The sequence below is a fragment of the Egretta garzetta genome, unplaced genomic scaffold (assembly GCF_000687185.1).
Source record: "Egretta garzetta isolate BGI_Z169 unplaced genomic scaffold, ASM68718v1 scaffold413, whole genome shotgun sequence".
Taxonomy (NCBI): Eukaryota; Metazoa; Chordata; class Aves; order Pelecaniformes; family Ardeidae; genus Egretta; species Egretta garzetta.
The window spans coordinates 614370-641529 of NW_009259054.1; the positions used below are offsets into that span (position 1 = coordinate 614370).

General features: G+C 40.7%; 1 protein-coding gene across 1 annotated transcript in view; it reads right to left on the reverse strand.

The window, feature by feature from the left end:
- Positions 1-27160, reverse strand: part of TRIO (trio Rho guanine nucleotide exchange factor) — a 185023-nt gene that overhangs the window by 108829 nt on the left and 49034 nt on the right. The window contains 8 exon segments of the mRNA XM_009635132.2: positions 1-2; positions 5-32; positions 1621-1740; positions 8980-9146; positions 9655-9850; positions 15525-15699; positions 16613-16782; positions 26385-26576. The exon segment at positions 1-2 is cut by the window's left edge and continues 150 nt beyond it. Of these exon segments, the coding sequence (XP_009633427.1) occupies positions 1-2; positions 5-32; positions 1621-1740; positions 8980-9146; positions 9655-9850; positions 15525-15699; positions 16613-16782; positions 26385-26576 (1050 nt within the window).

The window sequence follows — 27160 nt, forward strand, 5'->3', positions numbered from 1 at the left end:
TGCTGAACCTGCAGGGCACTTTGATGCGTTTTCTGACAAGAGGTGAAAATTCAGGAGTTCAGTGGAACACTTCAGTTAATTTTCTTGAAGACCTCAAAGGCTTACGTTTCCACTGTGTCAATGATACTTCTATACACATGCACAAACACCCATAAAATAAAAATAACTGTCTAATATTAGTCACTGCATGATTTCACTTATGCAAATACAAATAATAAATAAATCCTGTAGAGATTTATCATCAAATCAACAACAACTAGCAGTTCACAAGCAACAGCCACTGCATAGCATTAAGCCACACATGGCATATCTATATTGCAGTACACTTTGTTGTAATTAGGCATTTCAGGTTGATTTTCTTTCCCTTCATGGTGAGGAGAAAAAAAAGATGGAAAGGATGTATCTTATTTTGGCTTGATTGCTATTACCGTCCTCACAGCTTTACTGCAGTCTTTTGCACATTAGTAGTGAGCCAATGAGGTGCAGGCAGGCAGGACAATGCAAAAAGACAACTCTGCATTCACTGTGAGCAAAATTTTAACTGTAGTTCTCTGTGTAAACATATACTGGCCGAAAGTCTGGAACCTCTAACTACAATAAGTATTATATTGAAGTACAGAATGATCCAGAAAACTCAGTGTTTAAGCTTCCTAATCATCTTTCCTTAAATTGACAGACATCTAGAGGTCTCATGATTTTTATGCTTAAGAGTTACCAAAGCTCTCAAAGTGATGGTACGTACAGTGCAAACTGTGGGGAAAAAAAAAAAAAACCAAACAAACCAAAAAACGCAGAGAGAGGGAAACATAAAACTCCCAGAATGGCAGGTGAACACGAAAAGAGTTACTGTTACTGCACAGCCTACTTGTGAAAATAGTTTTCCCAAACAATCATAACTTTGGTTAATCTTTCAACAACAGTAAAGTTGTTTAAAAGATTTGCGCTATGTATAATCAGTATCACCCGAAGTCCCTCAGTCAGGCATATAATTTAATAATAGTGCATTCCAGTTAGTCTTAAGATCTCTCCCTATGTTTTGCAGACATATGACCAATCTGGTAAGTTTAGTCTGAAATCATGGCAGGAGGATGGACACACCAACCAACACACACAGATTTCAATGAAACCTACTGTCAAACACAAATGGAAACATTAAAGGACCATATGAGAATACACAAAGCTGTTGTTTGCTGTGCCATTTATTCTCAACATTAACAATTAGCATCACACTGTTGTACTCTAACAAAGGGAAACACCATTTTTGGTAAAATAGCTGTGAACAGATTGTTCGATTTATTACAATTTTTTTATTCCTCTCCAATCAAAAAATGTCTATCGCTTTACAAAGATGCAGAAAGGCACTGAGAAGGTGTGTTCATCTGGAATTCCAACTCCAAGATGAACAAGAACAAAACCCCACCTTCCCAGTAAGTGTTTTCATCTCTTTGCCATAATACGATTTCAACAGCTTTTCCTAAACTCAAAATATCATAGCGTTAACCCAACAGTATGAAAAGGGACAGAAGGAATACATCTCCTTAAGACATTGCTATGTACAGAAAGACTCATGAACTGTAATACAGGACTTCTTGGCTATGGTCACTGAAATGGTGCTTTTACCTCTATCGCATGTTGAAACTGCTCATGTTCCCTCTGTAACTGTTCTGCCTCCTGCAAAGAGCTAGCAGTGATAAGCCCAGCATTTAACATTGACTCCCCATTTCGGATCCAGCCCAAAACCTGTAGCAAAAGAGAAGACCATGAAAAACCTGTAGCAAAAGAGAAGACCATGAAATATGCAATTCCACTGCCAGCCAGCATGAAAAGCATCATTGCTAGGGACAAAAGCATTTAAGGTCACATGTAGTACTGGAATTGATGACTAAGTAATTTATTAATTATACATTTACAGCAAATTATATATTCAACAAACACAGAGAATGACATTCACTGTAATTTCACTTAGCTGATGACTCCTATCTTTCAGTCAACTACTACAGGTTGTGGTTTCAGTTTATACTCTGAACAAGCCTGTGTCTAAATACTATTTCTGTCACCTGGAAAACAGGAACAAGTTACAAGCAATAGTTGCCTAAGAGCCAGTGTCACTAATGTAAATTGAGTACAGGCAGCTCAGTAAAAATTAAACAAATAACTTTTAGTATTAATGCTGCGAAAATGTGACCACTTAGTGTCTTCTAATTGCTTAAAATTTTTTTTTATTTTCAGGATATGCCTTCTTTGATATGCCCACTGAAACCAGAAGAATCCTTGGGTGGGGAGAAGCCTCAGGAGGCCACCTTGTGCTTTCCTTATCAACAGGAGGAACATGCAACCTTAAAGCCTCTCCCAAAAGATCTATGCCTTGTTCATTACTCAAGACTCAAATAATGAACAACCCACACCATCACCAGACATTTTTATCACCCTGTCTTCTTTCTAATGTCAACATTCACATATCTCTCACACTTGAATTTCAGCTTGTTTTGTTCTTCCTGCCCACAACAGACAAAAAAAAAACAAGCCCCTAAACATTTTCTCCCTAGAATTATAGAATCGTTTAGGTTGGAAAAGACCTTTAAGATCATCAAGTCCAACCATTAACCTAACACTGCCATTCCACCACTAAAACATGTCCCTAAGCACCTCGTCTACCCGTCTTTTAAATATCTCCAGGGATGGGGAGTCTACCACTTCCCTGGGCAGCCCATTCCAATGCTTGACAACCCTTTTGGTGAAAAAATTTTTGCTAATATTCAATCCAAACAATCCCTAGCACAACTTGAGGCCATTTCCTCTTGTCCTATCTCTTGTTACCTGGGAGAAGAGACCAACATTCACATCACTACAGCCTCCTTTCAGGCAGTTGTAGAGAGCGGTAAGGTCTCCCCTCAGCTTCCTTTTTCCCAGGCTGAACAGCCCCAGTTCCCTCAGCTGCTCCTCCCTCGTAGCATCAGCTTTGTTTTTCCTTCTCCTCTCTCCCCCTCAAGAACATTTCCCGATTCCCTCCCCAGGCTCCTCTTTTCTTGTTGACTCCAGTCTCTTCAGCCTCTCCCATGTGAACTTAACTGCCTAATTTTTCTCACTGCTCTTTTACGAGCTCTCTCCAGTTGACAAGTGTCACTTTGATCAAAATCTTTCAAATACTGAGTAAAGCTGGGCATAATTCAGGTCATTCACTGTAATCCGTACAACTTTTCTATGGAACTGCTGCCCAGCCAGTAATTACCCCCGTGCTATAGCTGTTCAGCTGGTTATTCCTGCCAGTACATCATGCTCTGTATTTGTCACTAATAAAAGTCACATCCTTCTTGCAGCACGATTCTCCCATACATCAAGATCATTCTGAACTGTAATCCAGTGTTTTCTGATAAACCCAAATCCCTTTCCCAGCTTCTTTTGCCTTCATCTTCAAATTTAAAAGCATTATCTCTAACATGTAGATCTTTCTGACTGAAAACATGAACTAGTATCCAAATACAAACAGACTTCTACAGATTTTTTAATTATTTTTTTTTAAATCTGTTTTCCAATCCAATGAGCTCTTCAAACCTTTTGTTACTGAGCATGGTTTTCCAGCACGCCATCATTCATGCTAATGTAGTCTCACATGACATTCTCATAGTAAGCTAGGGCCATATAGACCAGACTAAACTATTTTAAAAGCTCTAATAGAAGGAAGATCTAAGTCATCTGCTTTTTCCTCTCTACCTAGAAGACCTGGTACCTTGTCAGGAAGAAACAGGATTTATCAAGGGGAAGCTATACTTAACTAACCTATGTTAGCCTTTTCTCCTCTCCTCATCACAGTTCACGTTTAATAATCTATGCATTTCAATATTTTTCCAGGGAATTATGTTAAACTAACTGACATGTAATCCTCCCTTAGCTAATCTTTTCCCACTTTTGAGAAGTAGATGTTGAGTTCCAGACCTCTAGAAGTTTGGAGGAGTGCTAATGTCTATGACATTATTTCAGGCAGTTTTCTAGGTATTTTAGGGTGAATTCATTTGGGCCCCATTGATTTGAAAATAACCAGTGTAAACATACATTCTCTAACCTTTTCCTACAAATTGATTTTAGAACTTCAACCACTGGTAATAATTATATTAACTACCAAATCACAGTTAGCTCTTAACACTAAATACTCTCATCTAGTGATCCACATGTGACACTACTATTAATGCTACTGCACCGGGTTATTACTAAGTGAACCAGGATGACATGACCATAATCACAGAAGGAAAACATAGGCAGAAACCAGGCAAAGGACCTACTCAAACACAAATCCTTAAAAACAAAAGGCACATGTGGTCTACATCCAAAGTGTATTCTAACACATCTTTAAAAGTTTGAAGCAACTGAGGTCTAGACATATTGACACAATGTTCATTCCATTAAATCTGCATCACAATCCCACCCTTTGTCTTACCTTTATCCAGACTGCAATATTGTTGTACTAGTAATGCAGTTTTTCGCACTTCTCCCTGCACAATGAATTGCTAATAAGTTTTCTTTCCCCTAATAGCACGTATTATAATTCTATACAAAACCTGCAAGTCTGTGGAAAATGGTAAGTCTTCAGTGTAGATGTGGGACATGACAGCAGGTCCCAGACATATACCTGGGTGTACATTCTGCTCCTCTGAGAAGAAAGTGCTGGGTCAGGTGGAACCTTGCAGGGGGTGGGAGGGAGACAGCTCTGGCCTTAGAACAACCTCTCCTGCTGCAAGGAGACACTTCCAGATCACAGTGTGGGGCAGGCACAATGGACCATGAAAGCAGCTGGGAGTCTCTAGGTTGTTAAGACACCTGGGGGTTGTCAATACTCAATCGAGCAAGCCCAGGTAAGCCTCAGGAGCAAGATAAAAGGAAAATTCCAAGGGAACCAGATGGGTCCAACAGACTGTAGACAAAACTACGCCTGGAGGAAAGGATTTGTCTGTAAGAACATAGGGGGCAGAAGATTTTTTTTTAATCCCTTTTTATTTTATTTTGTCTTGCAAAAGCAGTACTAAGCTCCCTCTCTATCTTACAAAGTAATTCTTCCAGGTGTAGTGTAAAGAAACATACCTTCTTAGGGCTAAAATACATTTAGCCTTCTCCAGAGCATTTATGAAGGAGAATGCTTGAGCAGGACCAATTCAAAACTCTTTTTGACTTGGCATCCCATCATACCCAGCAGAGGCAGCTAGCACAGAACTTGCCATTTCAAACACACTGATCTCCTGTTTGTTGCAGGTTAGGGTGCAAGCACAGAAGCTGGTGGAACTCCCAGGAAGGAAGGTTGCCAGCAGCGCTTTACCCTTCTTTCTGCTCTGACTCAAGGGGAAAACATAAGCACTAATAAATAGCGAGCCTGTTCTTTTCCCAGGGCTGCTGCCTTCCAGTGTTGGTTGGCATGTTCCCATCACCTCACTGTTTGGGTGGACCACACACCCCATCTTTCCCCTCCCAGCCTTCAGCAGGCTACAAAGGCATCAGCAAAACTGCGGAAACGAAACTGAGAGTCTGGGGCACTTGAAAGAGTCAAGAAGATAGTTCTATACATAAATGCTTGATTTAAGATTAGTTTCTTGGACCGATTTTTCACTCAAACTAAATAGGATCACGAGACATGCCTGCTGTCCTAGCTACGTTTTTATATCCATATGGCACTACGCGGAGTGCCAGGATACTCTTCCGGAGTAGTATTTTGGGACAATCAGAGCTCAAGCACTGGACTCTGTTTGAACCAAGCTAAAAGATCTGCACGTAAGAACACAAGGCTGCTCAAGGTACTCTTGAGGGTACAAGTATCTGTACACAGTTGTACAGATATGAATATATAGGTGTATACCCAAGAACGTACACCATGATCAGAGCAGATGACATATTGCACTGAGAAGGCTTAATGAGCATAGTAAAACCAATGTGGTTTTGAGCTTGGTAGAGATTTTGACCCAGGCAGATGCTGCATGTTAAATAAAGCAAAGCATTCATTCTACAAAGTGAGTACATGGGAGTGACTGCAGCAATAAGTAAACTAGCAGCTATATTTTTGGTGAGAAAAAAAAAAACAGTTTGTCTGGCAAACACGCAAGTGGAGTTCTGGACGAGACAGATATTTTCTGAACTATTTCTCTGCCTCTACCTACTCATATGTCCCTGCCCTGTAAAAAATGGTCACATTTTCCTTTCCATGTAATTTTTTCCACATACAGCTGTCCCTTCTTATTTCAGTGGGTGTCCTCTTTCCCCTATCTGCTGAGGTTTTCCTACACTGCAGTCTTCTATCTGATTTTGCCCTTTCTGCACCTATTACACATCAAGTTGACAAGCAAATTCTTTGCAGGTTTTCTTTAAACTTCTGTTTGTCTTCTGGCCCTTCTGCATCCTCCTGCTCCTGAGGTTTGATACACAGAACTTCAATGCCACAAAGCAGAACTGGCATGGTAGTTAAGGGAGAAGCAACACCGGATGTTTTCATCTGCTTTCTGTGCTTATTTAATAAGAATTCACTTGCATGTATTTGACTAAAAAACTAAGCCAGGAGACAGTTTGCTGGTCTCCATTACAGTAATCTGAGAGATGAACCCTATGGAAAAATTCCTGCAGTGTTCCAGGCTAACCTTTTCACATGACTTCGAGCTATATATTTTATATATACATGTGTGTGTGAAAACACAATAGTAGTAACATCAGTTTGGCAGGAAAAATTAAAATGGAAATCTTGTTGAAGTCCTTGCTATGGAGACAGTATCCCATCTACATAATAAGTATGCTTACACCCAGTTCATCAACAATAGATCTGGCAGAAAATCACAGTAATTGAACTGGAAAACCATGTGTTCACTGCTTCAGGCAACAAAATACAAACAAAACAGACTGAAGAGGAGGTTTACCTTGTCATTTTACTCTCAGGTAAAGCACCTGCTGTGACCTGCTGAGCTATAAAGTTTTTCCAGCGCAGAGGAAACAGAAGATTGTGCTTCCTGATATTTAGTAAAAACTAAAATAAATCAGATGTGGTTTTCTGGAAAGGCAACTGGAATCATAAAACTAAAAGTTCCTAGCCCCAAAGCATTTCAAAGGGGATCAAAAGAAATCCTATGAAACAAGATAACATTCAGTTTTAGTTCCATTCAATTTTTAGGCCTTCAGGCTGGGGAAGTATTGCAGGTTAGTCTATACAATGAAAATTTGGAAAAGGAGTTTATAATACATGAACATACTGTCAAATACATGCTCATGTAAGTTTGTTTGAAAATTCCCATCTATTACAGCATTTAATTCAACATAAAATCCCACTCGATAGAGGTGTGTATTAGGAACATAAATAGAATCCAGGCATTAGGATGGTATACTAACTATATCTTTATTGTAAGATTAGTTCATTTTTTCCAGTGCTTTCTTAAAAATCTAAACTTGTGTTTCAGTTTTGGTCAGGGCTAGCAGTGGTTCAGAGACGTTACAAAGATCTTACAGAATGACCTACAAACCACGTACTGAGCACAACATGGATTTTCATCTACATTCCATGATGTTCATCACCTCCTTGTAGCTGACAAAATACAGAACACTTGTTCTGCAAACACAGGTTTTAAACATGTGTCACTTTCTTGTCACACTTAACTTTCATACAAACAAAGCTAATGGAGCAAAGTACTCACTTGATTGTGGAAGCACATACTATATAAATAACTATTTTATAGAGTGTCTTTGAAATATTTCCCAGGTGCTATATTGTGTTCCGTATCTGAATATTATTTCAGTATCATGGGAATTAGCAATTTCTTTTCCTTACTAATCCATCCCATCCTAACCCACTGATGTACCACAAAGGGATGAGACTGCTTCAGCTCACATTCACACTTCCTTTTCATTTTTGCTTTCCTTTGCAAATGTGCACTCTTTTCCTTCATCCTCAGAATAGCATGAAAGTGAGTATAGAATCTATCCTGTTCTGTAGTAACTTTATCTCAACCATTACTCACGTGAAAGGAGCCATTTGTAATTTGCATTTACGAACACAAACAAGTGCTAAGATGGATACAGGATAGTTCAGTAGAGTATGCAAAGGCTTGAACTAGAAGTTCATATATTTGATTAATGCCTAGATTGTACTGACAGCAGACTCTACCAGTTCCTTGCATTCCTTGAATTCAAGACCACACAGAAACTTTGGGTCTGCTACTATAAAGTAACCAACCGCTGCCTGGAAAATACTTTGGGAACCTTCTGTTCACCTCTCCTATGCTAGCTGGACCCCTTTTACATTACTTCACAAGCTCAGAGTTCTCATTCAGAGTCTCAGGAGGAAAATGAATTTTTGTAAGAGCTCATGACAAACAGAAAACGGACAAGTTGCATCGTGAGCCATTACGGGACATACTAATACAACAGACTACTAGACGTCTGTGATGCTGCCCAGTGTGAGAAAGATCAAAACCACCTTTCTAGTGTTTCGTTTGTTTATTTTTTAAACTTCTGCCTGCTTCAGCGGTTTTTGCCCACAGCTCTTAAATTCACCAGAGGTTTAGGTGTTTATCGGATAAAGACTTCAAAACTTGCCACTTTATTGCCAGGAAAAGCAGAACTTCATTTTTCTTCTCCCGGAAAGTAAACCCTGCTGCAATTATGTTATCACCATTTGTAGATGTATCAGGTCAATGTTTGGGGAATATCACTGAACATTTTTATTCATTACCATACAAATCATAAAAGTAAGGATTATTTAACATAAGTTCAAATTGCTCTACACTTCAAATACTTGACTTGTATCCAGGTAGAAATATGGACTGTCAACGCAAATTACAAACCACAATATTAACAGAGGATGAAGTTTCTCAGGTCTTCAACTCCAAGGCCCTCCCCCCTTCAAATGCAGGACTCTACACAGCAGAAACTAATTTTCCACTTCTGTTCGTGGAACCAGACCTCTCCAAGAGTTGTGGAACAGCTCGGGGGGGAGCGGGGGGTGATTGGGCCCATGCATACCTGCTTGACTTCTGCCTGCAGATGCCGCAGCTGCACGCACTGCTCCAGGTGCTTGCGGTGCTGCTCAGCAGCCACGTCCAGCTCCTGCTGCTTCTCGTGGAGGAACTCCAGCAGATCCTGGACACGAGTTGCCATGTCTACATCTCTGTCACAAAGCAGCTCAACGCCTGTAATCAAGCCGGTCAATTTATAAATTACTTACAAGTCTTCTGAAGACCAATAGCCTGTTTCCACTGTTTTGCACTCACTTTTCCAGGTCCTTCTCAAAGTTCAACTGGGGTATGCTTGGAGCATTTGCTTATATGAGTATAGATTGTGCACTCTTTAAAAAGGCAATTTTTTTTGTTTTGAAGAAGCAGCCTGAGATTTACCCTAGGTGACTGTATACAGTTAAAAACATTAAGTGAAGGGGCATAAGAAACCAAAAAGGAAGACTTACTACTCTAAAGCTGAGAATTACAGCTTGAATGCACTGCTCCAATTAACTATAAAATTAACTCCCTATTATTTACTCTAATTTTACTACTTCTCGAGTTGGGGGAGGGGGGGAAATGTCCACACATCTCCAGTTTACAGTTAACCAGCATCTCTGTCATTCTCACACATCCCATGAAGAGACAACTGGATAATTCTTATAAAGCCACTGCCTGGAATAGCACGAAGGAGCCATCTTACCAGACGCCTGCACTTCATTGACATACTGCAGCAGATCCTGCCCTTGGTGGATGACATCAAAGGTCAAGTTATTCATGGTCAGGGCTTTGTCTGCATGATGCTGGAGCCTCTGTTCAGCTATTGTAAGATCTTCAGTGTCAAAGTCATTCATCTGCTGAGAGAGCTCATCATTCCAAGACTCAAGGTCTGAAATTATCTGAGGGAAAAAGGAGGAAGGCAATGTTCACTTACTCATTAGACAATGTATGTTAATTTCAAATGTTGCACTTAGGATGGAGACCAGGAACTGGAGCTGCTTATTGTTAACTGACTTCACTGACCAGGTTCAACATGGTTCAGACATGGGCTTTTTCAGCACGGGTTTTAAAGAACAACAATCTCTTTGAGAACAGCTGTTGTCAGCTACAACCTTTCCTGAAGGGTTGTTTCCATTCTACTCACATGACACCATAAAAAGTGGACACATCAAACGATTATTTTTAGAATTGTGGCATCAGTGAGTTTACGTCCTGTTTTAAAGGTGTTCTGCAAAAATTTTACTTGATTCACTAAGTATTCAAGTTTTGCATCATGCTGTGATGGCAGATTTCCAAACAATTAGGATAGCTGTTTGCGAACCCTAACCCCGATCAGCTAGCTCTACGCAAGTGAGAACAGGCAGAAACTAGCGTTTCAGGGGTAACACTGAAAACAGAAAAGCTGAGGGACAAGAGAGGCAGGAAACTATACAGGACAAGGCCTTTAGCCGCTGCTTAAAGCTTCTTTCATCTCTCTTCTATGTGCTTTAAACATTACACACACAATCTATTTAGGTATTATGAGTGGGCTCCCCTCTCAACACACACACTGGCTTCCCCTCCCACAACATCCTTCACAACTTCCCCTAACTTCCCTTTTATTTGGTCCATGCCCAACAATGCCTCATCACCTCTCTCTACTCTTCTTCTTCTTCTAACTGATCTGAAATATTTCAGAAACTTCAAATCTTCCTGACAGTCCAGGCTGAGAAACTGCTTACTTCCAGCTAACCCCTTTTTTCTGCTCTCAAGCACCTCAGAGCTGCTCTTCCCAGCTCATCTTCAAAACTCTGTGTTCATTCACTACCAAAACCAGTGACGGTCACCTAACATTTGTTTCTTCACCCACTGCATCACGGCAGTTGTCAAAAATCAGATTTACCATCTTATTTTCATCCAGTTCAGTTAACAACATTCATAAGTTATCCTCAAGAAGTAACTGTAGTTAGACTTGGTCAAACTGAAAAATACGAGTGTTAAAGGTTGTGAAACTCTGCCATCACAACATCATCTTTCACTGTCTTTCTAAACACCATTAAAAAGTGGATTGAGACTTAACATGGCACATTTGTGCCACTGTTAAAAAACTAACCCAGCCCATCTCTCTTCAGAACAGATGCCAAAACCTTACCTCTCCTACAATCAAATTGAGTGGAAATGAAGTAATAAACACAGTAAGCTCACAATGGGAGACTGCTGTGGCTAAGTGTAAGTATTTTTATAATAATGTAATGGTTTAAGTAGGTTATAGTAACTATGTCCTCTCAGACTACCCTGAGATTCACTGTACCTGATATGAACGACAGGTAGGTTGAAGAAGTCAACACTGTGTGTCACCTCAGCCAAGAGGTTTCAGTGATACTGCCTCCAAACAACAACAACAACAGTAAGAATTACAACTTCTTCCCATGTTATTTCAGGCAACCTTGAGGTTAAGATCACGGCCCACACATCATTTAAAGTAGTCTGAAACACTGTACAGGAGCAAGACATTCCCTGTCCCCTTCAAAAGACCAGAAAGCCCACGATTCAAATAAATAAATAATGCCAGCATGGTCCCGCATTCATTCACGAGTAGGGTCCTTTTTTTTTTTTTTTTTCCCCCTAAAAAAAGTTTTGTCAAGACAATTAGCATCAAACAGAACAAAGATGAATAACTAACAGACATTTAAAGCAACTGAATCACAAACTAATACCGTTCTCAGGAAATGGACAACCCAAATCAAACACAGGGTAACTACTTACCATAGCATGTGTTCAAGAAGTTCCTAGTACAGAGTCTGAGCTGCCTGACATTCCTAGGTTTTAACAAATGGAAAGGTAACACTGACAGGACACAAGGCAGAGTATAACACAGAAGGGATGCCGACTCTTTCGCACTGAGTGGGAAAGAAATAAAGAACCACAAGTCTCTCCTCAGGAGGGTCTAACTAGCATTCCTTGTACTGAGTGCTAAACAGGACCTGGAAAACATTATGTGCTGGGAAGAAAGAAAAAGGTAAAATGAGAAAGGGTAAGAGTTAGGTCTCTGTGATCCAACACTTTGCATCCTTGCCTTTTCAGCTGCATGACTTAACAGGCATCTTGTAAGTATGGTCCAAAAATAGAGTAGAGATAAAGCTGTGAGTTGAAAAGTGTGTGGTATGCTTTGAGTGGAGCCCTGACATAAACCTCGAGGCATTTAAGTTACAGACAAGCAAGTGCACAGACACAGATGAGACATATTTCAGGCTGCATACATTGTCACCAATGTTGCCTACCTACTGGCTAGGTCCATACACATCTTCCTTACGCTACTAATCACCCTAGCAAGGGACTCTTCCCATACATTTGCTCTTTCTTGCCTTTAGTTAATACAGGTGTTCGCAACAGAATCCTTCAAACAGCTCACGATCAACAGCACTTAAAAACCTACCGAGGACAGAGGTAGTCAAGCTTATATGCCAAGAGCAAGGGGCAAAACAGAGACAGCGCTACAGTTCGCAGCAATTTCAGAAGAGCAGGAGAATTTAAGTTGCAGAATAAAAGACAGCAACTAAAAGAAACAAAGTATTTTGTCAGCAAATAATAAGGGAAGAGTAAGGACAAGAAGAAGAGGACTAACCCTGCCAGCAAATCTCACCACTGTCCCCAGAAGCACAGCTGCACAGCACGATCCTGCAGTGCTAGGGGAACCCTTTGTCCCTTTTTAGCCTGTGTTATTTTGCAAGCAGTAAGACAAGCTAGAAACACTACTCGCCTTCCAGAAAAACTGTCCTCACAGGATGCTCCCCTGAATTAACTGCCCCTACAGCCAAATCTTAATTGACTGGACCAGTCACACAAAATCCAGGACAAAGGAGGAGGTCAAAACAAGGTCTGCAAGTTCTAGCTAGCATCTGGCTCCTCCTCATTATCATGTTACTTCAGCTGAGCTTCTGCTTTCAAGCAACTGACCTGGAACTAGTCCCTGCATTTTCTTCCCGGAAGTTTCCGAACAGATGTCTACCTTCAGGGAGAGGGAAAAGAGAAGCATGCTTTGCTGAGGAAGCAGAGAGAGGACATGATACAGAGACAGCAAAGCAATCAACATTTTGCTGAAGATGCTCTGCAGCTAGCGTTGTTTTGTTCCCTGGAAGGCTCCTTGGCGATCTTAAATAAGCATGACTTTTGTTTCCAAGCCACGTAAACAAAATACACCAACTCTTTTGACAAAGTAACTGGTACTTTGCTGTATATTTTATGTGCCAAAATGTAAATCTTCAGAAAAAGGAAGACCTGTAAAGATAGGATGTGTGTCTTTCCACTGCAAAATCCTATAGACATCTGTCCTGATTTTGGCTCGGGTAGAGTTAATTTTCTTCATTGTAGCTGGTATGAGGCTATGCTGTGGATTTGTGCTGAAAACAGTGTTGATAATACAGGGATGCTTTAGTTACTGCTGAGCTGGGCTTACTTAGAGTCAAGGCCTTTTCTGTTCCTCACCCCACCCCACCAGTGAGGAGGCTGCGGGTGCACAAGGAGCTGGGAGGGGGCACAGCTGGGACAGCTGACCCCAGCTGACCAAAGGGATATCGCACACCATATGATGTCATGCTTAGCATATAAAGCTGGGGGAAGAAGAAGGAAGTGGGGGACATTCGGAGCGATGGCATTTTTTCTCCTAAGTAACGCTTACGTGTGATGGAGCCCTACTGTCCTGGGGATGGCTGAACACCTGTGTGCCCATGGGAAGTAGGGAATGAATTCCTTGTTTTGCTTTGGTGGTGTGCACAGCTTTTGCTTTCCCTATTAAACTGTCTTTATCTCAGCCCATGAGTTTTCTCACTTTTACTCTTCTAATTCTCTCCCCCATCCCATTGTGGGGGGAATTAGCAAGTAGCTGTGTGGTCCTTGGTTGCCTACTAGGGTTAAACCACAAACCATCATCAAACAACATTCAGAGAAGTACTACTATCTATACAGATGCTATCCAATACTGAAGGACTAGAACACATCTGCAAAGCAGGGCTCCTGCAACCAACCTTCTGCTATTGTAGAATATTGGTTTAGGTAACCTACAGCAGAGAACAATCATATTAATCATGAACTTTACTCAGACCTTTAACTTAACTCTTCCATTAATTTTCTTCGTATATGCCTTGCCCTCCACAGCTGCCATTTCCTCAATAGAAGTATTCCGAGAACATCACACAGACCCCATCGAGCACTGCATATCGCTTCTGTGGAGACTGCAATATTGCTGACAATCCTATAAAAGGGGATACCTTTAATGTTCCTCCACATACACCAGTCATCCAACTAATTACTACAATCACATTTCTGCCATGCCTTTTGCTTGCATATTCAAGACAACTACTCTCACATAATCAAAGTAGCAAACTCCTTGCAGACTAGTTTCACCTCCTCAGTGTGAATTGCAAAATAGAGAACCTTCTTAGTCTTCCTTTACACCACAGTTGTTATTACTGTAGAGCGCACACTCTCACTTCCTCTATGGGCACGGATCAAGGAACTGTGTCTGCCTATTCCTGCATTCCTCCTAACAATGTGCTTAGCTAAACCAGACTTCAGCAATGATATTGAAACCTGACTTAGAGAGAGGAAAAAAAAAGAAAGAAAAAAAAAAAGGAGAAGCTATCACTTCTGCTGGCTGCCTCTTTGCCCTTACACTATTTCTACCTAACCAACAGCTGCAGCTTTTACTATGTTCAAGCAAAGGGGTAAAATTATCACTCACGATTTCCGGAGTCTTGAGATAAGCCTTATATACTCAAACAGGATCATTTACCAATGGATAACTCTGAACCTTCCCAGGCACCAACTCAGTATCAGTCACTGTGTACAGTGCTAGTGGTTTTACAGAAGTTGTATGATCAACTTAGCTGAAGCTTTATAATGCAGTTCTATTAACCTAAGCTCCATGTGGAGTTTCATGTCTGTCTGTACGCGTGTCCTGCACACAAACAGAAACTTTCCAACTGCTAAGCTGTAACCCTCCTCCAAGATTTGGATAGTCTCAAAACTTCTTGAAGTTTTGCAGAGGTGATGTACTACACCTGCTTTTGTATTATTTTCAGAGGTGGAAAGGAATCTTATGTATAAAATAAAGACAGACAGACAGCCCGTACACACTCCCAAAGATTAAAACAGAATTCTAAACACCACTTGTAGCTGTCAACTGAAAAAAGACTGCTGAATTAGGAAAGAGAAGAGGGGTGTTACTACAAAGGAACAGTTCAGAGGGTTTATACTAAACCACCTTGCAAGTCTTATTCATATTATCTGTAAGCATATTAGTTATGTCAAGGTAGCTTGATACTCAAAACTAAACTTACCAGATGAAGCAACTGTTACACAGATTTTACAAGACGCTTGCTTAAAGATGCACTGGGAGCCCATCAGAGCTGGAGTTAATATCAAAAAGTGCAGCTCTGCACTCTCCTGACGCTTTCACGCACATGACAAAAGCCTTAGCACAGGTAAGAACTAAGTCTATCAGTCATCTGAGCCACATGCCAATCCAACCCTACAGCATAAATGTTCCTACATGAGAGGAGGAAGCGCAATGCAGCTCCAAGAGCAGACACTCACATCTATGGCATCTCTTTCAAATATGCGGAGCTGCAGAAAGAGCTCAAGCTTGATCTTGCGTTCTTGAAAAAGCTCCTCCATCTGAGACTGGGCCTCATCCAGCTGCTGCAGGACTGTCTCTATGTGGTTGATTGAGCTGTTATGGGGGGTCTTGTTACTGGAAATGGCAGAATCCCTATTCAATGCAGAGAGAGAGGGAAGGGGCGGGGGGGAGAGAAAAAAAATAAGAGAGTATTATTGAAAAAAAAAAAATCCCATACGATTTGGATGCCATACACGACCACAAAATGTAAGACTGTTTCGGATGAGGTCAGTGGAAGTCATATTACATGAAAGCTAAGCCTGTACATCTTAGTTAATAAAAGTCCAAATTATACTTTAGTACTGGAAAAAGCATTAGGAAATGAGATTACTTTCATTTTTTGACAAATTCAACATTTAAGGACGTTCTTTTTACAGGAAGAGTAAAATTTAAAACCAGAGACAAACCCTCATATTGTGAAAAGGAAGTGGCATATGATAACTATTTACTGAACCTTCCTGGAAATCAAAAAAATCAAAATTAGATAGTAACAAAAAAAATTAATCAATCTTTTACTTTAGTATAAACTGTGCAAATTCAGATATGATAACATCATCTCCCGCAGCAAAGGGGACATGGACCAGTGCAGCTGGGCCCCATATTTATTTAGATTGCTACTGAATGAAATGGACTGCAAACTTACAATAAAGTTACTTATCAGTCTGCAAAACAATTTCAAGTCTTTTTATAAAAAGGCTGCTGCTCAGAACTCAAAATGCTGTGGAGCCCTGCATGTCAGACTACAAAGACATATGACTGCTCCTATCACAAAGGTAGCTTATGTAAACAAAATCTCCTTGTGGAGGTAGTGTTTATAAGCTGAGCTTCCTGCAAACAGAGGGTTAGAGACCATCAGTACAGCATGAAAAATCATTGTAGTCCTAATATTTACAAGTTTTATTTATAGGTCATATCTTGTAGTTATCATCTCTACCCTCAAAACAGAAAGAGCTTCCCAGAATATCAGACAAACACCAGAAGATATTTAAATAAAAAAGTGTTCTACCTTAGTTGCTGTATGAGATCTTCACCTTCTTTTATGACATTGACTGTAACCTGCAGAGTGGTCTGTTGTTGTTGACCAAAACGTTTAATCAGGTCTTGGACAGCCTCCACAGACTCAGCATACACATCATCAAGCAGTTCTTTCTGTAACTCTTCAAGCCATGTCCACAGCTAAAGGAGAGGAGAGGGAAAAAAAAAAAAAAAAAAAGAAATGTAAGCCCCAGGATCAGGCAGTCACTATTCCAAATCAATCTCCCTGGACAGGAGAAAACAGACTGAGGTGTGAGGGAGAAACAGGATTTGTTTCTCTTCATAGAAAAATCCCATCCTCAATTTAATGAAAACGAGCCTTTGTTTCAAATAAAGTTTTCGCTTCTTGGAAATACCAGGAAAGCTTTATCCGTGTTGCTAAGTCACCCTTTCTTTCCCATTTTCCTTCTACAGTACTGAGCGTATCCGATTGAGCAGCACAGAGTTCATAGCAAGAATCCCATCTGCAGCTCTGCGAGAGAGTCCCTGGGAGGGAAATGCTATGGTAACACTCCCCGAGAGAAGGGAGGAAGGAAGGAAGGAAGGAAGGGAGATGTATTGTAGCCACCATCGAATTTACACTGCCAGGCTGACACACGCACACAGATAACACAACATTTCTCAGTGGCCTTCAAAAAAAGGAAAAAGAAAAGGGCATTTCAGAAAACAAAATACAGAGAGAAATCAGATGTGAGAAGTTATTTTTCTGTCATGATCCCTACAGCTATAGTGTTCACGTTCACCCTCTTGATCTCAATTTTGCATTATTACAACAAAAATCATCACAAGTAATTCCACCAGTTAATTCAACCTTCCCCCCCTACCCACCCCAACATGTGCATGTCTTCCTGTTCAGAACTGCCCATGCACTGCAGCTTACTGAAAAACCCACAGGTACATGCTAGCTACGTATCACTACCGGTCACTCGAACCCTACTGTGTTCTTTTCCACAATGTCATGAGGCGAGTTGTTGCATCCTAAACTCCATGTGAAAATTATACATTGACAAACCATCAGCCATCCACTGTGCAACTGATAAAGACACTGCCCACGGAGAGGGAGCACGGCTGCCGGCTGCAGCGCTCCTGTGAGCAGCACAACCAGAGAGCTGCTCTCACAGGAAGCGTTCAAACCAGGTCCCTCCTCTTTATTTTACCATCACATCCCAAACCCTGCAATTCCAAGAACAAGGATTAGAGTTATTTTTTTTATCCTGAAAGAATAACTCTGTTCTGATTGAAAGTATTAAGATCTTTTGACTACATTTTAATCTACGCCTTTATACATTTTAGAGATAGAAGCAGGCATTATTATCTTTGAACCTAATTAAAAAGTTAACATAGTTAAAATACAGAGAGTAAGCAATCAAACTGGCTTAATTTCAAAAGACAGAAAAATAAATGCTTTATTTCTTTGCTTAACATTTTCCCATTTCATGCTGCTGTTTCAGTAATGTTCTGATCATAAAGGTTTCCTAACTACCAATGGAGCTACATTAAAATGGACAATACAATGAAGGATTCTAGATCTTGATTAATCTGTTCCTTTGAAGCTTTACTTTAAAACCAAATGCTAGTTTTTACATCTTACAGCCTTACATGCCTCCCGAGGTAGGTTTTAAGTTAACCAAGCTATAGGCTAAATTTTCACAAATTGGCAAGGATTAATGACATTTAACCAGATTCTTTTCTACAAATCTACTACCCCCCGCCCCACAAAACAGAACTGCCATTCATACACAGTGTGTTATTCTGACTTATATGCTTCAAAGACAATGCCTGTCACAGATCTGAATGCAACTCCATAGTCGTAAACACCACAAGCTCAAGCCACAGCAGTCTGTCTTAGTAAAAGGAGCACAAATCAATGGAACTTAGCAAGTGGGTCAAAAGCACTTGTCAGCATTCATTCCAGCATAACCCAATGCAGCATCCAATTTTTTTTTTTTTCCAAATGCACACTTAGGAATGCAAATTTCGCTTCAAGACAAATGAAACTGAAGAGCTAGAAGCCTGGCAATATAACCTGAAAACTTTACTCAGTTTTGAACACCCAGAGGACATGTTTTTCTTCCTCTCAGCTTATGAAGCTGATGTCTGAACTGTAATAATAGGACACCGTGTTAAAGACCTTCCAAGTGAGCTGGTGTGTACATACAACCAGTGCAGTTTGCAACGGTGCAAATTTATTCGAGAGTAACACTTTGTTGTTGACTGCAGAACTCGTGTTCGGCGCTAGCTGGAAGAGCTCTACCTCACGCTTACTGCACTGTCTATAAAAGGCCCAATTTTCAGAGATGTTTATTACAGACAAACTGGAATTAAAGCCATTTTGAGTCTCTTGGACTATATCAAGTTTGGCCTTTGGCTCCCTTACAAGCAACTGCACCATGGCTGAAGGCAGGTCTGAAAACCACTTCAAATTTTTCCAGTATGTGCCACACCTGTACAAAGGACACCTCGCCTCTGCATTTCTTATTCTTTACATACGCTTCAGCATAACTGGATGGAGAAGACCTGGCAGGAGCAACAAAACTTTTAAGTGTTGGGCTGGTGATGTACTGTGCATGCGAATACTTCCCTCAAAGCTCACCCTGGACACTGGAGACCAAGCTGACACAGGAGAAGCAGACTTTTCCTTTGGCGTAGCCAGTTCAAAGCAACACCACCTGCCTAGACCAGAAAGACATGGGCACTAGAACAACAGTGTTATGCCAACTGGCTTAGTGCCTTGTCAGCACGGCATGACCGTAAACATGGTATCTTGCCCCCAAGGTACCAAAGGGCTTGAAAATACACTGTGTTTGCCTACTTCATTAGCTGAATCGCCCACTGCTTGGGCAGGAAAAACCTTTTCCAAATGTGCAGAAAGAGAAGGACAGTAATTAGTATGCATTACTTGCCTAGCTGTGATTCATACGCTGTTGAAAGTGGAACAATTTAAGCCAGTTCTGAAGTGACTAAACAGCTCTGTGACATTTCCATAGAAAAAGTTACTCTAATACATTACCAAATAAGCTTTTTACACTTTTCTGCTAAGTAAGTTTCTGACAAAGAGCTTCCCCTCAAAGTAATCTTGATGTTTATACACAAAAGTTAGAATAAAGCCACCACAGATGAACAAAACTGCCAGGTTACTAAAGATGGATAGAAATTAATGCAATTTACTGAGAGGAGCTTAATTCATAACGGGTGGCAACAGCCAGCTGGCTTGTATACAGCTTTAAAATCAGAATGAGCACTGGATATACTGGAAATTATATAAATTACCTTGTTTTCAGATACAAAACCAAGGATGAAGACAGTACAAGGTTGCACAGCAAAGCCAAAAGAAAGCAACCAGTTTACAGTGGGGGGTGAAGAGAGACTGGAGCTTACCCATACACGTTCAGCAGTGCAGAACTACGGATTTTATAGTGCAAGGATTTTCTGAGGTAACACATTATTCCATAAAAGAGAGCTTGACAAGAAAAATCCGGTGGAGAAAAACACCCAAACAAACTTGTCATTAAAAAACTATTAACTTTCTCTCAGTGTGAACTTTTGAGCAACTTCCAGGCATGTTTTTTTCTATTCTCTGTAAAACAAGCAGCACGAAGATCCCTAAACAAACTACTGAGCCCTGTGACCTCAGTAAGAACTTTATCCAGCGGCAAGACAGCTCTAACGTACAGCAAGAAAACTGTATAAATAACTCAATCCAGACACAGGAGGCGGCTCTTCTGCTCTTTTCATCTGCTCTTCACATCTTATCAGAATTAAAATTGTAGAGGGAAATCAAACTCTGAATCTCTGACAGGCAAATGTTTCACCCAGCAGATTTTTTTTTTTCTTGATCTAAATATAGCACAGACTAAGAAACATCTGCTTGAATGAGCCTGCATCCTGTGCTACCTCTTTCCTAAGTTCTTGGGAGCACGCCATTAGTCACCGAGATGGTATTATTTTAATTGTCTGCAACATCCTGGAAGTTTCAGTGTTTCCATCATGGGCCTCTATCCATTTAAATCCCATTCCTGCAATCTCCTGTAAGACTGCAACTAAGACCCTACAATATTTTGCCAAATATAATCAGAGAACAATTATTTTTGAGTAAATACCTTCCCAAGCGCACAGAGTTATTTTATTAGAGTAAAATAGCTGTCACTCTTTTGCAATTTATTTTATTTTTCATTTAACAGCTTTTGGATATTCAGTCAGCCTTTTCAGCAGGGTAAGACAAAGAAAGGCACGCAGTTTCCTCATTTAAAAACTGCCAATTCCTCTTTTCTCTCCCTGCCCCCCGGCACAGCGTTGCAGTATGCCTATGACCCACGGGCACAGTTGTTGAAGGAGCTACTATCTCTACAAGGCCAAACGTTGCAACAGTATTCCCTAACAAGTATATCTGGGCATAGAAGGGGGCTGATGTATGCGTGTCTGCCTGTAAGCTCTGGTTTTCAGGACATGCAGTGGACAAAAACTGCATCTTTCTAAAAACTAAATCCGTAAAATGTTAAATCCCCAGGAGTTTGTCTTCCAGGGTCTTTCAGTGACATTTAAGACATTAAATGCATGCATATTTTTTGAAAATTAGATTTAATTATCTTAAAAAGCTTCAAATATCCCTATATATTCTACAATTATAATGGAATCAATTTCCTATTCAGAATAAATTCATCCTTGAAGCAAAAACAAGTTTCTCACATCTTGCTAAAATGATATCAACTACTAATACCCTGTTAGCATTCATCCCATTTCTTAACTGAACATGAAAAAAATGTCTATACCATAGCTTCACACAGCTTAAAGGCCTATTTCTGCCTCGCTTCTCACAAGCACTTAGTGCTATTTCAGTAAAGCCTGGACTTAAATTTGATCCCTTTTTTCAAGCGAAGTAGCTACCAGTATAGAAAAACTCACGAGAGAATAATCTGTGCTGGGTAACTAGATTCCAGTCCTACCAAAGCAGTAAACCACAACACACTTTAGCGTGCTGCCACCGAATGGGTTTCTCTTTTTTCAGATTTAAAAACTGTCGTCCTCAGCTCTCAGATTCAAGACAACCAGCATATCAAAGTACTGACCAGAGACTGCACTTCGTGTATTTTACCAGACCTGTCACACTGTGCCACAATGACACGACAAAAATATTAGAGATGCACAAAAGCCCAAGGGACAGAGCCTTCACGCTGCGATGGGGGCACCCAAAAGCTGCTCTGCTGCCTGGAAAGGGCACGCAGAGGAGAGAGCAGCCTTATCATCACATCCACATTTAAGCTGTAGACCACCAGCACAGAAGACAGAAATACTCAGGAGTGACAGACAACCAGAAGAGCAGGTCTGTCACCTCAGGGTCCACCCTGGGATGAAACAAATGAAAGGATACCCTTCCATACCCAAAAATGCAAAGGAGGGCGTATTTCTGGCAGCGAGTCGTGAGACAAAGTGAGACCATTATCAACAAGCTTTTTTTGAATCGAATACACATGCCTCTCAGCTAGATATGAATGAATCGGCAGCATTGTGGCCAGAGCAAGGCCTCCTCAGCCTTCCTGTGCACTGGCACCCTCAAAACGATGCCACCTGCGTTCAGCAGCTTGCACAGACTACTGTTTGATAACTTTTGTTTACGAACAGCGAGGTTTTGTATCTGAAATCTTCGCCAATTCCATTTCCTTCTTCGTTTCAACCTCAGCCTATGCTGGTGTAAAGTTTAGTTTGAGTAAGACAAAAAAAAGAAGAGAGACATCTAGTAACACCGTTAAGCATATTGTGAATACATAAAAAGTGCCCTGAGCTATTTTATAATCAACTTGTCAGAATACACACAAAAGGTTATACGCAAAAAGCCAACAGGCTCTTAAGAGATCATTCTCTTCCACATACAGTCAAGCCCTGATCTGGATTCCCACACTGGACTCCAGTTAGGAAAATATCTGTTGCTCTACTTTGGCACTACTACAAACACCTGGCTTGGCCCGGATTTCAGTCCTCCCACTCATAGATGCTGAGGGAGCCACTTCCGAGAGAGTGCGTGTGCATGTGTGTCTGCATGGATGTGTATGGAAGAATCTGAATTCACACCAAAACCCTGTTCATTTCTACTTGGTGACAGATTTCATAGCAAAGACTACCGTGACTCTTGCTTCTATGTTTTGCACACAACCTTTTATGATAAGCGTTTATTTAGGAAACGTATATTTTGTCTGTGCAGTTTTCTTCTCACCTTGTCCCTCCCCATATTATTAAATGTCAAAAGGCACAAAAGCCATAAGGGATTTGCTGTCTTGCAATGGTCAACCGTTTCGGATGTTCAGTTGCATTTTATCCATCCTCAGGCTGGGAACCTGCCAGGACACAGTACTTTCAATGCAAAGATTCTGATAGGGATATTTATGATCCCAAACACTTTTAAAGCTCACCAGTGCATGGCTTAACTTCAGTACATCGCTTACTGAGAAATTTGGCTTATAGATTGAAATTTCTTGCTGTTTGCATGGGAGCTAAAAATCAGTACCCACAACCTTACAAACTTAAAACTAGTAATAACATAACAGCATGGAATCACAATTTACATATATAGCAAGCGACTGATTTTCTTGGATGACCAGTAAGCAAAATGAGCAATGGCAATACTGTTACATAACAACGTATTTCTGGCTTCCCTGAATACATCCTTTTTTCCCCCCAATGAGAAAGTGGTCTATTAAGGTTAGTGTATAAGAAGTCTGGGAACTTACATGCTGCTTTCTGATGTTTGTAAGCCACAGAGAGCTCTACCAGCTTGTAACCACCTGGCTACACAACTTCTGGAAATGTTAAAGCCAGCCAGCACTTCCAATGCACATCGTAACAGGCTGCTGCACACATATACCTGTGATGTGTTCCTTCCAGGACATGTCAAGCTGATCTATTGCTTTTGTGGCAAGCACGCTGCTTCTGAAAGCAGGAATTGTGCTCATTTACTAAGCGTGAACAGAGTAACAGTACTGCACAGACACTGCAGGGCTGATGCTTCCCAGGGAAGCTGGGAAAAGTTGCGGGCAAATTCTGTGTCAAGTACAAAGGTTATGTAAAGCTACAGGGGAGAAGCAGTATTGGAACGCTCTCATCCAGATGAGGAGCATTCATTCAACATGAAGTATTTCTGGGGAAAAAAAATAAGACACAACAAAAGATCCTACTTCAAAAAAAAAAAAAAGCCAAAAACTAAGGGATTGGATGGATATTGGAGCCAGATTTCAAAGCCTCAGAACAGCCAACAACTCAGATTACCAGCTTTTCTCAGCTCTGTAGCTCCCTCCAAACTGTCACACACAAACAGGGTTTTTATTCTTCATGCCTATTTTTTGGACCAGGAAAACACAAAAAAGATACAAAATGCGTTGGTGGTGTTTTGTTTTGATTTGTTTGGGTTTTTTGGTTTTGTATTTTAACAACTGAAGCATCTCTTTCTGGTTCAACAACTAGCATATTATCCTACTACTTGAACTCCTCTCTTCACCAGCTAAGCATGCACATTGATTTCTTCACTCCACCATACAGCAGAAAGGCTATGTGCTTACAGGTATGCACTAATTTATTCAGTGACTTTTCACATCCTGCAGGAGAAATGCAATTCTCCTGCCAACAAAACATGGATGACTTTCAGGTTTAGGGCATTTTTATCTTCCATCTGCTTTGTGATGCCTTCTCAGCACTCCACACGCATGTTTGATAACAAACAACTTGCTCTTGAAAACAGATCAGAATACAGAAAGCACAAGACAGCTTTGAGCTTGCTATTTCCTTGCACCTTAACCAAAGGACTAGTCTACTAAATATGAACCACATGTGTCACACTATCATCTGTATTTTTAAGTGAAATGCAAATAAATAAAAAGATAATCTTGCTTACATAAATACATACCCTTTTTAATTTTCCTTGCTTTATTAGGTATAGAGGTCAGCCACGAGACAAAAACAAAAAAATCAACATGTGTACATCAGCCACAGTACCTTTCCCCCAAAGTCCAGGCTGCCAAGAGGCTGCCATAGGAACAGCTGTGTGCACTTACAGGGTCGCAATAATATCCATTTTCCCAAAGAAATAAATCAAGATACAGAATATCTTTTTTTCAATAAAACATTATTACTATCTAGGGGAGCAGTGGCAACACTCCAGCACATCTGGATCAGCCTCCCAGAATTACTCAACAGTGACTCACAGATCAGCTTGCCTTTCGGTTTTTTGGGTTTTTTTAAAGCCCTTTCCTTGCAAATCCTTTTAAAGTATCCGTCTTTCATCACTACAACCAACTGTATCCATTTAAATGCCATTCCAGCTGCTCTTCTTGATGCTAAGAAAAACAGATAATGAAGAAATCTATAGAAACAATGAACATGTTTCAGCAGCAGACTGTTCCTGTGCTTCACAACAGGTAATGGGAACAGCACTATGTGCTTGAGGAAAGTGGAACAAAAAAGGTCCCCCATCAGAATAGCTTACAGGACAGCATTTACGTTTTGTTTAAACAAGTAGAGTCCTGGGAGAACATTGGCAAGGAAGCATCTAACAGAAAACTGATGGGGGAGCTATGTACTCATGTCTAGAGCTAAGAAGTAATTCAATCCTGACCTCCTTCAAAGACAACTGCCTTGCGTGTTTGTTTCAAGTGCAAAGCAGATGTTTCACGTACAAAAACCTCCTCTACAAGGTTTTGCTGAAGAAGCTACTTTACATGCTATACTTCCCCACTGAACAGACCATTTCTTGATGCAGGGTGAAGGGAAGGAAGACACATACTCTGACATGCTGTGACCCAGAAGCCTTTCATATTTTCACCTAGTTTGGGCAGTGAGATTTAACATGAGCTCTAAAGAGAAAACAAGTAACCTACAACTATCAAAATTTGCCACTACCTTTAACCAAATCCCCTTACTGAAGTCCTTGTTCTTGCTCTAGCCTATTCCATCCTCTCCCACAAGCTTGTAAATTCATATGATCCGTGTTCTGAATCAGAGCAGAAAACCGATCTGGCTGAAAATTAAGTGTGTTTGGCTGAATTTTCTTTTTCCTGGTGTATCAGTTCAACCTTTGAAGGAGATTAAAAATTGCAAACATGAAGCAAAACATTCTTCTTACCGGATAAGCTCTTTAGGTTGTGAAGACTACCAATATCCAAGATCAAAATGCAATGTGTAAAACAGAAAGAAAGCAAAATCTCTCTGGGCAGCAAGGTTGCCTTAAGTAGCCTTGTGCTTCTGCCATGCGTTTCAGCCTCCTGACCCATGTCAGTCAACCATGTGTCTGACAACTCAGTTAACCGCACTGGAGAACTGGTTGAATTAAAAAAAACCAAAACGCAAACCCAGAAGTGCACAGTACCTCCCCCTGCAATGCTGTCTTTTAGCTGTATCAGTTCCCTGATCTGACCCTTCCCCCCTTCCCCATGACTGAACAAGCGTGTGCACTTGCACAACAAAGAAGGTAGAAGCTGCCTGTAAAAGTAAAATATAATAAATAATAATACTAATAATACTAACAATAATAACAATAACAACAACAACAACAATAATAATAATAATAATAATAAAATCCGTAAACACAACAACCACCCTAGCCCAGCCCCCAAACAGCAGTGAATTGCAAACCAAAACTCATTGCAAAATAGGGGTTCGTGACTTGCTATGGCAAGGTTCTAACAATGGAAGAAAGTAACACTGGACAACAATTGGTTTTAAGGCTTAAAGTTATGGGCATGACTTTGCAGCAGCTTTACCTCTTTAACATGAGTGTGAAAGGACACAGACATGTCCAGCAGGATCTTGCGTTGCTCCACGCGCCTAACAAAATCCTGTATCCGGTCTTCGAGCTGATGGGCAGCTTGATAAATTTCCTCCGGGTCACACTCCCCAGTCTGTGCGAGCTGTTCAGCTGCTTCTAGGAGCTTATCTGCATTGGTATACGTGTTCTGTAGAGAAATAAGTTAGTTTCATAGGATTAAATGAAGGAAATTTCAGTCAGTATATTTTAAAGCAACTCAACTAATGAAAACAAAAAGACAAAAAGGCCCTTGGAATATATTTTCTTTTTTTTTTTTAGTAGAATATAATCTTACAAAGTATTTTTTTTATATTTCTAAACACTTATTCATTTAACGGTGAATAAATTAATTCCTTAGCTACTCAGCCCCTCAGTTCCCTCAGCCTCTCCTCGTATGACTTGTGTTCCAGGCCCCTCACCAGCTTGGTTGCTCTCCTCTGGACATGTTCCAGCAATGCAACATCTTTCTTGTAGTGAGGGGCCCAAAACTGAACACAGTATTCAAGGTGCGGCCTCACCAGCACCGAGTACAGGGGCACGATCACTTCCCTACTCCTGCTGGTCACACTATTCCTGATACAGGCCAGGATGCCATTGGCCTACTTGGCCACCTGGGCACACTGCTGGCTCATATTCAGCCAGCTGTCAACCAGTACGCCCAGGTCCTTTTCCACCAGCCAGCTTTCCAGCCACTCTTCCCCAAGGCTGTAGCGCTGCATGGGATTGTTGTGC